Here is a 13,477-nt window from a genome sequence, read left to right on the forward strand (position 1 = left end):
AAATGACCCTGAACCTTTTATTGTTGTTGTTGCTATTGTTTTTTAACTGAGGGTGAGAGAGAGCAAGGGAGAGAGATGACAAGCATCAACTTGCAGCTGAGTCACTTTAGTTCACTGACTACTTCTCATATGTGCCTTGACTTGGGGTCTTCAGCTGAGGCAGTGACCCCTGCTCAGGCCAACAACATTGGGCTTCAGGCCTGTGACCTTGGGCTCAAGCTAGTACCATGGAATCATAATGCTCCCATGCTCAAGCTAGCAAACTTGGTATTTTTTTTTTCTTTTAATGAGAGAGAGCAGTCATGAAAAGAGAGATGAGAAGCATCAACTCATACTTGGGGCTTCTCAGTTGTTCATTGATTGCTTTCTTGTATGTGCCTTGATGTGGAGCTGCATCTGAGCCAGTGACCTTGGGCTCAAGCTAGCAGCCATGAGGTCATGTCTACGACCACAATCTTCAGCCAGTGACTCCACGGTCAAACTGGTGTGCCTGCGCTCAAGCCATCGACCTTGGGGTTTTGAACCTGGGTCCTCAACATCCCAGCCAAAACTCTATCCATGGTGCCACCACCTAGTCAGGCCTGGTGTCCTTGCTCTTAATCTTTTGAGACTGCAGTCAAGACAAATGAGGTCATGCTGAAGCCTAAGAGCTTAGGGATTGAGATCTGGTACCTCAGCATCCCAGGCTGACACTTCTATTCACTGTATCAGCTCTGGTCATGCTGTTTCTGTTTTTGATATATGTCTTCAGGACTGCAGTCTCTGTGTGCTTGAACAATTACTCACTTTTTAAAAAATGGTCTTTACAGTGCAGTCACCATGTACTGCAATTCCCTTGGCACTCAGTCATGCAAAGCAGAAACAGTCTTTCAGGAAGCAGCAAAGCAGCCAGTTCACTGAACATACAGCACCATTTCTGTGTGTCTTGAGAAGAAACTGGTAATTGGGAATGTTCTTATCATATCGCCCTTGTGTGCTTGGGTGTTTCAGCAGATATTGTTAGCAATGAAAGTAAGTTTTCATTCCCCTCTGATGTGACTTTTTTCATTGTTACTATTCTTGGTCTTGTGCTTTGAACTCTTAACCCGCCCTTGGAGGATGTAAAATGTAATTTTGTCAATTCTTGCTGGTATATCCATTTACCTTGTGTAATAACTGAACATTTATTCTATATCTTTCAGCTGTGCCATCTGAAGACAACCAGACCTTGTTACAAAATTCAGGCATAGATTTCTTCTCTAAAGCAATATTGGTAAGATATGGAATGTGTGGTTTTGATAATGTAAACTTAATAAAAGCCTCAGAAATTTAGGAAGAGTGCTGAGAAGAAAGGATATTATGTGGACAGAACTAACCTGCCACAATTCTTTTTCGTTGTTATTTACATATTTAGAGAGAAGAATGGGGAGAAAGAGAGAGTGACAGAAACATTGATCTTTTCCTGTATGTGTACTTACAGAAATTAAGCCTGTAACCTTGCATACCAGAATGACCCTGAAACCAATGGATTGTTTTGGCCATGGTGGAAAGATTATTATTCATTTTTTTAAATGTTTATTTCCTTTGGTTTTTTAAACACTCATTTGTTTAAGAGCATCATCCTGAAACAAGGTTTTGGATTTAATTGCTGATAAGGGCACACAGGAGAAGCCAGTGAGTGGACAATAGGGCAGAGCAGCAAATAAATGCTTCCCTTCTTGTTCCTCTCTCTCTCCTTGCCTCTGTCTCTTTGAAAGTAAAAAGAAAATAAGCCCTCCCTGGATAGGTGGGTCAGTTGGAGAGTTGTCCTGGAGCACAGACATTGCTGGTTTGATTCCCCGGTCAAGGCTCATACAGGAGTAGCTCAGTGTTCCTGTCTATCTCTCCCTGCCTCAAAAAAGAGAAAAATCTTATTTTATTCATTTTATTGAAAGAGAGGAAGGGGAAAATGTGAAGAGAGACAGGAACATCTATCTGCTCCTCTATGTGCCTTGACTGATAATTGAACCAGCAACCTCTGTCCTTCAGGATGATGCTCTAACCAACTTAGCTGTCTGCTCAGGGAAGGACTATTACTTGTGATTAACCCTTTGTCAAAAATATTACACATTTACAAAACTCCCTCTTTAAGTGAGCTACATTGCAGGTCAGTTAGTTTCTAAAAATAAAGATTGGCTCTGGCTGGTCTCCTCAGTGGTAGAGTGGCCAAGCATGTGGTTGTCCCAGATTTGATTCCCAGTCAGGGCACACAGGAGAAACAACCATCTGCTTCTCCACCCATTGGTTTTAGGCACTCAGAATGGCTCCATAGCCTCTGCTCCAGGCACTAATAAAATGGCTCCATTTCTGAGGAATTGAGCAACAGCCCCAGATGGGCAGGGCATTGCCCTGGGTGGGTTTGCCAGGTGGATACTGGTTGGAGCTCATGTGGGACTCTGTCTCTCTGCCTCCCTTCTCAATAAAATAAAAAATTAATTTAAAAAATGAAAATCAGAAACTAGTTTTTACTATTATATATTTTTAAAAAGGAAATCTAGAAAAGCTAGGGCCTTGTGTAATCTGTAGAGTAAATATTCATTGGATTTGTTTTTCAAATGTTTTTTATTTCAATGTCTATAATTTTCATAAACGTCAGAGCAAATTTTATACAGCCAGTATGGGTTAATAAGTATCACAGACTAGATATCCAGGAATAAGTATACATGTTAAATAAAATTATAGCTTTTACTAAAGTGTTTTTTATTTTCAATGATTACCAGAGTACACATAATGGAGACAGAAGTTATCAATGCAATGAACATTGGAAGAAATTTAAACAAGAATCGATTCATAATAAAAATGAGAAAACTTTATTTCCAGAGAACCTTTATAAACATGGAGAAGTGTTTGACCAGATGTCACATTCTAATATTCATCAGGTCGTTCATGTTGTGGAGATAACAAACAAACAAAGGAAGTGTGTCAAATCTATTAAACAGTCTTCCCATCATAGTAAAGATGAGAATATTCATCCTGAGGAGGAAGCTTACACTTATAATTTATGTACCAGAGCTTTCAGTGAAATATTGAATGTATATATACTTAAGAAAGTCCATAGTAGAGAAAAACTTGATAAATATGAAAAATCTGTAAAGACATTTAATTGGCATTCATGTCTTACTTTACATGAGAGAAATATTCACATCGAAGTGAGGCCTTACAAATGCAGACAGTGTGGCAAAGCCTTTAGCCATTCCTCAACTCTTTATAACCATCAGAAAATTCATACTGGAGAGAGGTCTCATAAATGTTTAGAATGTGGCAAAACCTTTATGTGGATGTCACAGTTTACTATACATCAAAGAATTCACACGGGAGAGAAACCATACAAATGTAGAGAATGTGGCAAAGCCTTTAACTATTCCTCAACTCTTACTGGACATCAAAGAACTCACAGAGGAGAGAGGCCATACAAATGTGGAGAATGTGGCAAAGCATTTACCCAATCCTCAACTCTTGCTAGACATCAGAGAAGTCACACAGGAGAGAAACCATACAAATGTAAAGAATGTGGCAAAACCTTTAGCCATTCTTCAACCCTTACTAACCATCAAAGAATTCATACTGGAGAGAAGTCTCATAAATGTTTAGAATGTGGCAAAACCTTTATCCGGAAATTAAACCTTACTGTACATCAAAGAATTCACACGGGAGAGAAACCATACAAATGCAGACAATGTGGCAAAGCCTTTAGTCATTCCTCAACTCTTACTATACATCATAGAACTCACACAGGAGAGAAACCATACAAATGCAGACTTTGTGGCAAAGCGTTTAGAAAATCCTCAAGTCTTACTATACATCATAGAACTCACACAGTAGAGAAACCATGTAAATGCAGACAATGTGGCAAAACCTTTCAAAGTTCCTCAGTTCTTAAGAAACATCAGAGAGTTCATGCTGGACAGAGGTCTCATAAATGTTTTGAATGTGGCAAAACCTTTATGCAGAATTCAAAGCTAATTGTACATCAAAGAATTCACACGGGAGAGAAACCATACTCATGTAGAGAATGTGGCAAAGCCTTTATCCGGAACTCACAGCTTACTATACATCAAAGAATACACACAGGAGAGAAACCATACAAATGTAGAGAATGCGGCAAAGCCTACAGAGAATCCTCGAGTCTTACTGTACATCAAAAATGTCACACAGGAGAGAAAACATACAAATGCAGAGAATGTGGCAAAGCCTTTAGAATGTCATCTCACCTTGCTCAGCATCAAAGAATTCACACTGGAGAGAAGCCCTATCAATGTAGAGAATGTGGCACAGCCTTTAATTGCTCCTCAAACCTTACTCGACATCAGAGAATTCATACTGGATAGAAACCTTATATTTGTAGGTAGTGTAATAAGGTTTTCATTTGGCAGGGGAATCTTACTAATGATTATAGAATTCATTCTCAAAAGAAGCCTTACGAATATGGAGGTGTGGGAAAACCTTAAATGACTGCTCTCATCTTCCTTATCAAGAGATTACATACCAGAGAGTCACCTTGCAAATGTGACAAAGCCTTTTATCTGTGCTTAAAACTTGCTGAACATTGCAGAATTCATGTTGGAGAGGAACAGGAAAAATGTCAGTAATTTGGCAAAACATTTAACCTTTGTTCAAGCCTTACTGAGCATCAGACATTGAAACCTTCAAATGTAATTTATGTTCCAAAGTCTTTGTCCTTATTCATATCCTACTCAACATCTGCTTATACTGGATAGAAGAGGAGGAGACATAAAGAACATGGGAAAGCTTTACACAGTATGGTAACCTTACTCAACGCCCCTGTGAGCAACAGAATTTCTCTCCTCAGGGCTTTTACCATGTTTCACCTTAGATAACTTCTCTGTGTAACTTTCCAAATCCTCACTCTTTTTGTTTATTTTTTAACAATCTAAAGTTAGCTTGAGAATCACGTGGAGTCTGTAGATGGATCCTGTTAAAGGCATGTGCTCTTGGTTCTGCTACTCTCCTGGCATTCTGCCGTGGCCTCCACGAGTAACTACAGGCATTCTGGCTTTTTCTTCCAGGGCTTGTGAGGTTATAAGCGTGTCTGTTTCCATCTCCCTTGTGATCTCTGTAACTGCTACTCACCCACCAGTATTACTCTGCTCTGCTTCACGAGTTTTACTAATTGAAAAAGCTCCAGTCTACTATAATTAGGAAGTTCTTTTTAACTTCTGACCTTATATATATATATTATTTCACATAACTGTTTCAGGACCAAGCCCAGTTAAATAAATTTACATAGTTTGATACACAAAAAATACAGTATGTACATTAGTAACATGAAGATTTATTGTAAGAGTAAAAGGACTAAAAAATAAAAATTGTGTGTGCACATCTTCAGAAGGACAGGGACATAAGGCATCAACATGTAATTTTGACAAAGCTGATGAGTTACTAGCCAAGTAGACATCTCCTGGAATTCTAATGTGAATGATTTTCTGTACATCGCATTTTTTTACGTTTTTTTTCTTAAAACTCATGAATCTTGGTTAGGGAAACTCAATGCAGTTATTCTTTTTACTTTTCTTTGTTTAACATAAAACCTACCATAGTATTCTTTTGTTTCATTGGTCATGATATGTTCCTAATGTGATCTGTTCAGATTTTAAGAATAGTTTCTGTGGAGTGTAGTGGCATACAGAAATCACCTGTAAAATTTAGGTAATTTCACAGAGATCTCACGAAGTTTCATTTTGGTTAGTGTATTCCATTTTTTTCATTGGAGAGTAACAGTATTTCAATGTTTTAAAATTATTGTCACGTTTTGTAAGTGAAAGTGATGTCATCTAAGTGTGGAAAAACAGTATATATCTGTAAATTTGAACTCAATTGAACATGAACAAAAGGGTCACAAAAAATGGTTGCAGGGATGACTTTGTCATTTACTCAGGATGGGATAAGACTTTCTGCTGCAGTTTCCCCTGAATCCAGGAAGAATGGTCTCAAGACAGGTTTCCCTGAAGCCAGGAAGGATGTTCTTACTACTTGATTGCCAGCCTAAGTTAATTATTTCAGAATGTGTTGACCTTTCTTTCTTCCTAGAGGTTATGCATGAAGGGCTCCCAGGTTAATAACCTCCAGCCCAAATTTTCCTATAAATATAGGTAGGATCCCTGAAGCTCCAGAGAACTCTTCCTGGTTGATGCACATGGTGGGTGGGCAACTCTGGAGCCCAGGCTGAAGCTTTCTGTCCTGGTAATATGTCCCTCCATGGTTTGGTGAGGATGGTACATACCCATTATCCTCTTGGTCTATTGTTTTACTAGCTGTTACTCTAGGGTCCAGGCTGATGCATCTTCATCTGGTGATGTTGTGTAGCTTGTTGTGCATTGATTCTTTTTCTTTATTTTACTTTAGGTTGCATAAGTTCAAAACCACTTTAATTTTGACTTTTTTTTTTTAACAAGAGAGACAGAGGGACATGCAGACAGGAAGGCAGAGAGATGAGAAGCATCAATTTTTTGTTGTGGCACTTTAGTTGTTCATTGATTGCTTTCTGATCTGTGCCTTGACTAGTATATACAGCTGAACCAATGACCTTGAGCTCAAGTCAGTGATTTTGGACTCAAACCATTAATCACAGGGTCATGTCTATGATCCCATGCTCAAGCTGGATGATCCTGCACTCAAACCGGTGACCTTCAGTTTTTTAAACTGGGTCCTCTGTGTCCCAGTCGGATACTCTATCTACTGTGCTACTGCCTGGTCAGGTTGACTTAATTTGTTATTAATCATAATAAGTTCCCCCCCTCTAATCCATCCATAAATAATTGCAACTGTACCACAACTCCTGCACAGCACAGCAAGTCATTTCCTTGTCTGTGCCAATGTGTTCATCTGAACACTAGGTTATGCACTGTCACCCTGTTTCTCTGACATTTACATGAAGTGCACACACACAGGACAGTGCTGTCACTCTAACAGGCTCCGTAATGAAGAGACCTGAATCCCAGTAGCAATGGGGCTGCAGGGTCAGGTAGGAGATGACTAAGACACAGGGTGCCGAGTTGACCTGAACACTGCATGTGGAGCGCTGACACCTGTTTCCAGCCTGCACAACTGGCTCCAGTCAGGAAAATCAAGTTTATTTTCCACTTCTGTTTCTTTTAGAATCTTCATTTTTGTTCTCAGCTGCAGAAATCATAGTCATTCTCCTTTGAGCTGCTGTGGCCAGAGCATCTCACTTCTTTCCCTCCCTTGCCTTGGGCATGCCAGCGCTGGGGGTTTTGATTTGTAATTTGAAGTCTTTCTAATTTCAGTGACACATCAGAATTTTATGAATATTTTACATTATATATTTCACAAAGTATGTAGCCCACAACTCATAATTTTATGTTGAACTCTCTGAATATGAATATGGCTTTTAGGATGAAATGGCATTTGTGTGTTGAGATGATCTTCCTGCTCTCAATTTTTATTAGAGTTCTGAAGGTTTTCCCAGTTTTATGTTACTACTTTCTGCTTTACTGAAGTGAAACCAGGGCAAGTTGAACAGGTTTGGTTCTCAGTTATGAATGTAGCCAACTGTTGATCATTCTTTCTAGAAAAATCTGGAGATCATAGCAGCCTTTGAATTGAAATATTTTCTTATTATTCTATTTGTTTTTTGATTTTTTTTTCCTGAAGCTGGAAACGGGGAGAGACAGTCAGACAGACTCCCGCATGCGCCCGACGGAGATCCACCCGGCACGCCGCTCTGCCCACCAGGGGCTACGCTCTGCCCACCAGGGGGCGATGCTCTGCCCCTCCGGGGCATCGCTGTGCTGTGACCAGAGCCACTCTAGCGCCTGGGGCAGAGGCCAAGGAGCCATCCCCAGCGCCCGGGTCATCCCCGCTCCAATGGAGCCTCGGCTGCGGGAGGGGAAGAGAGAGACAGAGAGGAAGGGGGGGTGGAGAAGCAAATGAGCACCTCTCCTATGTGCCCTGGCCGGGAATCGAACCCGGGTCCCCCGCACGCCAGGCCAACGCTCTACCGCTGAGCCAACCGGCCAGGGCTCTATTTGTTTTTTGAAAGGGACAGGAAGGGGGCGAGCAAAGAAGCAAGAACATACAGCTGTGTTACTTCAGTTGCTCATTGATTGTTTTTCATAGGTGTCATGACCTTTGAGGTTGGAGCTGATACAGTGACTTTTTGCTCAAGCCAGTGACCATGGGAACCTTGGGATTATGTTGATGATCCCATGCTCTTGTGACCTCAGGGTTTTGATTTTTAATTTTTTTTTCTTGCAGGGACAGAGAGGGATAGATAGGGACAGACAGATAGGAATGGAGAGAGATGAGAAGCATCAATCACTAGTTTTTCGTTGCGACACCTTAGCTGTTCATTGATTGCTATCTCATATGTGCCTTGACCGTGGGCCTTCAGCAGACTGAACAACCCCTTGCTCAAGCCAGCGAACTTGGGTCCAAGCTGGTGAGCTTTTTTGCTCAAGCCAGATAAGCCCGCACTCAAGCTGGCAACCTCAGGGTCTTGAACCTGGGTCCTCCGCATCCCAGTCTGACGCTCTATCCACTGCACCACCGCCTGGTCAGGCTGACCTCAGAATTTTGAATCTGAAATCTCAGCTTCCCAGGTTGCTGCCTACCCAGTTGACCAGCAACTGTCAGGCAAACCATTTTCTTCAGTGTTTAGATGCAAGGTTATTGTCTATGTTCACAGCATGGCCAGAAGTAGATCCACTGGTGCCCATTGTGCCTTAAGTGTATTTCAAGTGATTGTCACCATTACTGGGAATTCCTAGTGGGAAAATTTGAAAGTAAAAGCATCAAAGTTTGTTGGCTCTTTCAGTGTCAAGCTGCTCAATATTAGTTCCTATGCACATGTCTACCCTAAAAATCAACAGCGTTTTAGAAACTAGGTATTGAATATGGCTCTCCTCTGCTTGCTATGGAGTCACTGTATGCAGTTTTCATGTTTATTGCATCTACAGATGTTTTGTGTCTTGCACTCATTACCTGCAATAGTGTCTTTATAATTATTGTTTTGTTACAGCACAAACTACAGAGCCTCGGCTTGGTGGGAGCTGTTCAGGTTCCAGGTAGTCTAGTGTGGAATGTTGAGGTGGATTGATGCACATTGTTCATACATTGATTTATTTTCTTTCCTGTGGTCATTAGGAAAACAGATGAAGCTGACACTGTCTCTAGGTTTAGAGAGCATTCTGTCTTCATTTTGTCTAGAATGTATATACTTCTGCTTTGGGGTGAAATATATTGATTAACCCCAAATTTATCTTGTCTGATGTGTTATTGGAGACCTTTCTTTTCTTGTTGATTTTCTACCTGGAAAATCTAGCCATTGATGTAATTTGGAAGTTAAAATCCCACTCTATTTCACTGTAATACTGAAAAATGTCAAGGACTATATAATTTTTAATAATCTAAAATAAAAATAAATGCTTCAATTAAGACTGGCGAGTTTGTCCAGTGGTAGAGTATCCGCCCTGTGTGTGGATGTCTCAGGTTGTATTCCCCATCAGGGTCCACAGGAGAAGCAAACATTTGCTTCTCCACCCCTCCCCCTTCCTTCTTTCACTGTGCCTTTGTGAAAAAATATTATTTCATACAAGTGGAAATTAAAAAATGGAGTAGTGGTGCTTATGACATTGGAGAAAGGCCAATTGTCAGTGAAAGTCAATTTGTTTATGGGAAGTTTTGTTGCTTGTAAAATATATGAAGTGAAATAAACGTATTTACAAGAGAGAAAAGACTAATCAGTTGGTGCAAAATTTTGACATATGCCTTCCTCTTTTCTCATTATAAAACATGCAAATATTTAGATTATGAAAGACTTCTAAATTGGCCCTGCATAGTTAGCTCAGTTGATTAAGAGTGTCGTCCCAAAACAACAAGGTTGCAGGTTTGATCCCCAGTCAGGGCACACAGGGGAAGCAACCAAAAAAAATTCATGACTGAGTGGAAGAACAAACAAATACTTTCTTTCTCTTTCCCCTTCCTTCTCCTTTCCTCTTTTTGTCTCTAAAAAATCAAAAGTTAAGCACTGCCAAGAAAGCTCTGGATTATCTTCCTGGAGTGTGCAGGTTGCTAGATTGATTTCCCTGTCAGGACATTCACAGGAACAGCTCAAGAACTCTCTCTCTCTAAAAAAATAATAAAAAGGAAAAGCAAAAGAATAAGAACAAAAAAACTTCAAAATTATTGAATATTTCAAAAATTTCATAAACAGGAACTAGTTTGAGTTAGTGAAATAAACCCTGTATTATAAAAATTAGAGTGTATTTTAAAGTACATATAGAGCACACCATTTACCAATATCAAATTCTGTTTTTTATTTTAGCAAGAGAGAGACAGAAAGGAAAGAGATGAAATGAGAAGCATCAACTCATAGTTGTGCTGATTTAGTTAATCACTGATTGCTTTGTTTTTCTTTTTGTGTATGTGATTTCAAATTATTTAATTGAGAATGAAAGAGGTGCAAATAATTTTATCTTTCCTTTTTTTCCGGGGAGGGGTCAGAGGCAGGAAGAGAGAGAGGCAGAAATATTGAGCTGCTCCTGTGTGTGCCTTGACCGGGAAATCAAACTGACAATCTGTGCTCCGGAACAACACTCAAACCAACTGAGCTATCCGGCCACAGCTCATTGATCACTTTCTCATATGTGCCCTGTCTGGGGGCTCCAGCTGAGGCAGTGACCCCTTGCTCATGTCAGCAAGCTTCCCCTCAAGCCAGCTGTCTTGGACTTTAGCCCTTTGACGTTTGGGCTCAAGTCAACAACCATGGGATTATGTCTATGATCCCACACTCAATGTGGTGACTCTGTACTCAAGCTGGTGAGTCTACACTCAAGCCAACAACCTCAGGATTTTGAACCTGGATTTGCAGCATCCCAGGTGCTTTGTCCACTATGACACCATGTGGTCAGAAATATGATAGTTCATATTTCTTAAATGTGGAAATAGGGAAACAGGAACCTTATATAGGATAGCCACTGAAAGACTGAAGGGTTTCAAAAAGTTGTAACATGTTCATTTTTATCAACAAACAAAACAGCAGATTTTGGGGGTACTGAGAACCCCAGAGAATTATATCAGCATCAATTGCATCCCCAAAAATTTATTTCCAAATAAAAAACATTTTGTTTTTTGTTTTATATCATTCAGTCTTTCAGTGGCCACCCTGTACAAGAGATTTTTACTTTTGAGTCACCAAAGAAGGAACATTCAAGACCTGATGTTTTCGTTTTGTTTGTTTTGACAGAGGCAGAGATAAGGACAGACAGGGACAGACAGGAAGAGATGAGAAGCATTATTCATTGCAGCATCTTAGTTTTTCATTGATTGCTTTCTCATATGTGCCTCGATGTAAAGTGGGGGGGGGCTACAGCAGAGTGAGTGATCCCTTGCTCAAGTCAGCAATGTTGAGCTCAAGCCAGTGATGGTTAGGCTTCAACCCATTGACCATGGTGTCATCTACAGTGTGTCCGTAAAGTCATGGTGCACTTTTGACCGGTCACAGGAAAGCAACAAAAGATGATAGAAATGTGAAAAATGCACCAAATAAAAGGAAAACTCTCCCAGTTTCATCCCTATTCAGTGCAGTTCAATGTGGGCTCATGCACAGATTTTTTAGGGCTCCTTAGGTAGCTATCCAGTAGCAAGCCTCTACAGACTTGTCACTGACTGATGGCCTACCAGAACGGGGTTTCTCCACCAAACTGCCGGTTTCCTTCAACTGCTTATCCCACCGAATAATGTTATTCCTATGTGGTGGCACTTTGTTATAAACGTGCCAATATTCACATTGCACTTCGGTCACAGATTCTAATTTAGTGAGCCACAGGACACACTAAACTTTCCTCTGTACCATCCACATCTCGACTGGCATGGACGTGGGCTGCTCCACTGTATACACAGTGTTACACTCAAGTCAGCAATGTTGAGCTCAAGCCAGTGATGGTTAGGCTTCAACCCATTGACCATGGTGTCATCCTACAGAAACTAAGAGGGTGTTCCTTTTATTTGGTGCAGATTTCACATTTCTATCATCTTTCCTGTGACCGGTCAAAAGTGCACCATGACTTTACGGACACACTATATAATCCCACACTCAAGCCAGTGACCTCGTGATCAAGCTGGTGAGCCCATGCTCAAGCCAGTTGAGCTTGTACGCAAGCTGACAGTTTTGGGGTTTCAAACCTGAGTGTTCTGCATCCCAGGCTGATGCTATATCCACTGCACCAACAGTCATTGGCTCAGTTGGAGCCCTCAGTCAAGGCACATATAAGAGAGCAATCAGCCTGACCAGGCGGTGGCGCAGTGGATAAAGCACTGGCCTGGGATGCGGAGGACCCAGGTTTGAAACCCTGAGGTTGCCGGCTTGAGGCTCATCTGGTTTGAGCAAGGCTCACCAGCTTGAGCGCAGGGTCACTGGCTTGAGCAAGGGGTCACTTGCTCTGCTGTAGCTCCCCAGTCAAGGCACATATGAGAAAGCAATCAATGAACAACTAAGGTGCCACAATGAAGAATTGATGCTTCTCATCCCTCTCCCTTACTGTCTTTCCCTATCTGTTCCTCTCTCTGTCTCTGTCACAATAAAAAAATTAATAAAGCAAGCAATGGCTTCACCTGTGGTGGTGCAGTTGATAAAGCATCACTCTGGGACACTGAGGTCATCTGTTTGAAACCCTGGGCTTTCCTGATCAAGGCACAAATGGGAGTTGATGCTTCCTGCTCCTCTCTCCCTTCTCTCTCTCTTTCTCCTCTCTAAAATGAATAAATAAAATCTTAAAGAAAAAAGCAATTAATGACCAACTAAGGTGCTGCAATGAAGAATTGATGCATCTTATTTCTCTCTTTTTCTGTATGTTTGTCTCTATCTCTATCTCTCCCTCTCTTTGCCTCACTCTCTGTCACTGTTTGTCTCCCTAAAAAAGTAAAAATAAAAATAAATAAATTGTTCCTGAAAAGAATCACTTTGGAAAGTGAGAGTGGCTCACTTTTTCTTCCTTGGAAATATCAGGATTATTGCATCATTATAACTCTCAGGTTCATGCACTCAGATAATTCCGTCCTATGTGAGAATTTTACATTCTTGACAGGCTTTATTTCACACAGGAATATTTCACCTTTATAAACTACAACCAGGTATGAATATAATTTTGTAAATAGGATCTATCTGTACGGGGTTGGACCTACTAAGCTTCAGCTTCACTTCCCAGGAGATTTTATCACACTGACAAAAAATGAGAGGCCTCTTTACTCTTATCTTCATATGATATATGGGCCTGATTTCATTAGTGCAGCATGACTCTATGGGGCCCTAGAATTAGCACCAGGGACAGGTGCACGCAGGAACTCTTCTCTTTTTCCCACCTGAGCTGGGCATCCTCTGCTTTTTCCATATGCTCTCACATTCCCACGACAGGCACCAATTATTACAGTTGTTTTGAAATGTAGAAAGTCTCTTAGCATAGGTAACTTTAAAGGCTCTTAG

The 13,477-nt window shown here is 40.8% G+C and overlaps 2 protein-coding genes across 2 annotated transcripts in view; both read left to right on the forward strand.

Moving 5' to 3' along the window:
- The window catches only part of LOC136331947 (zinc finger protein 420-like), a 335,310-nt gene that overhangs the window by 260,182 nt on the left and 61,651 nt on the right, over window positions 1-13,477 (forward strand).
- On the forward strand, window positions 1,182-9,645 carry LOC136331934 (zinc finger protein 420-like). The gene is given in 2 exon segments (XM_066271104.1): window positions 1,182-1,252; window positions 2,739-9,645. A coding segment is annotated over 1 exon segment (1,593 nt). The 5' UTR covers window positions 1,182-1,252; window positions 2,739-2,873; the 3' UTR covers window positions 4,467-9,645.

This window comes from Saccopteryx bilineata, chromosome 3 (assembly GCF_036850765.1).
Source record: "Saccopteryx bilineata isolate mSacBil1 chromosome 3, mSacBil1_pri_phased_curated, whole genome shotgun sequence".
NCBI classification, from domain to species: domain Eukaryota; kingdom Metazoa; phylum Chordata; class Mammalia; order Chiroptera; family Emballonuridae; genus Saccopteryx; species Saccopteryx bilineata.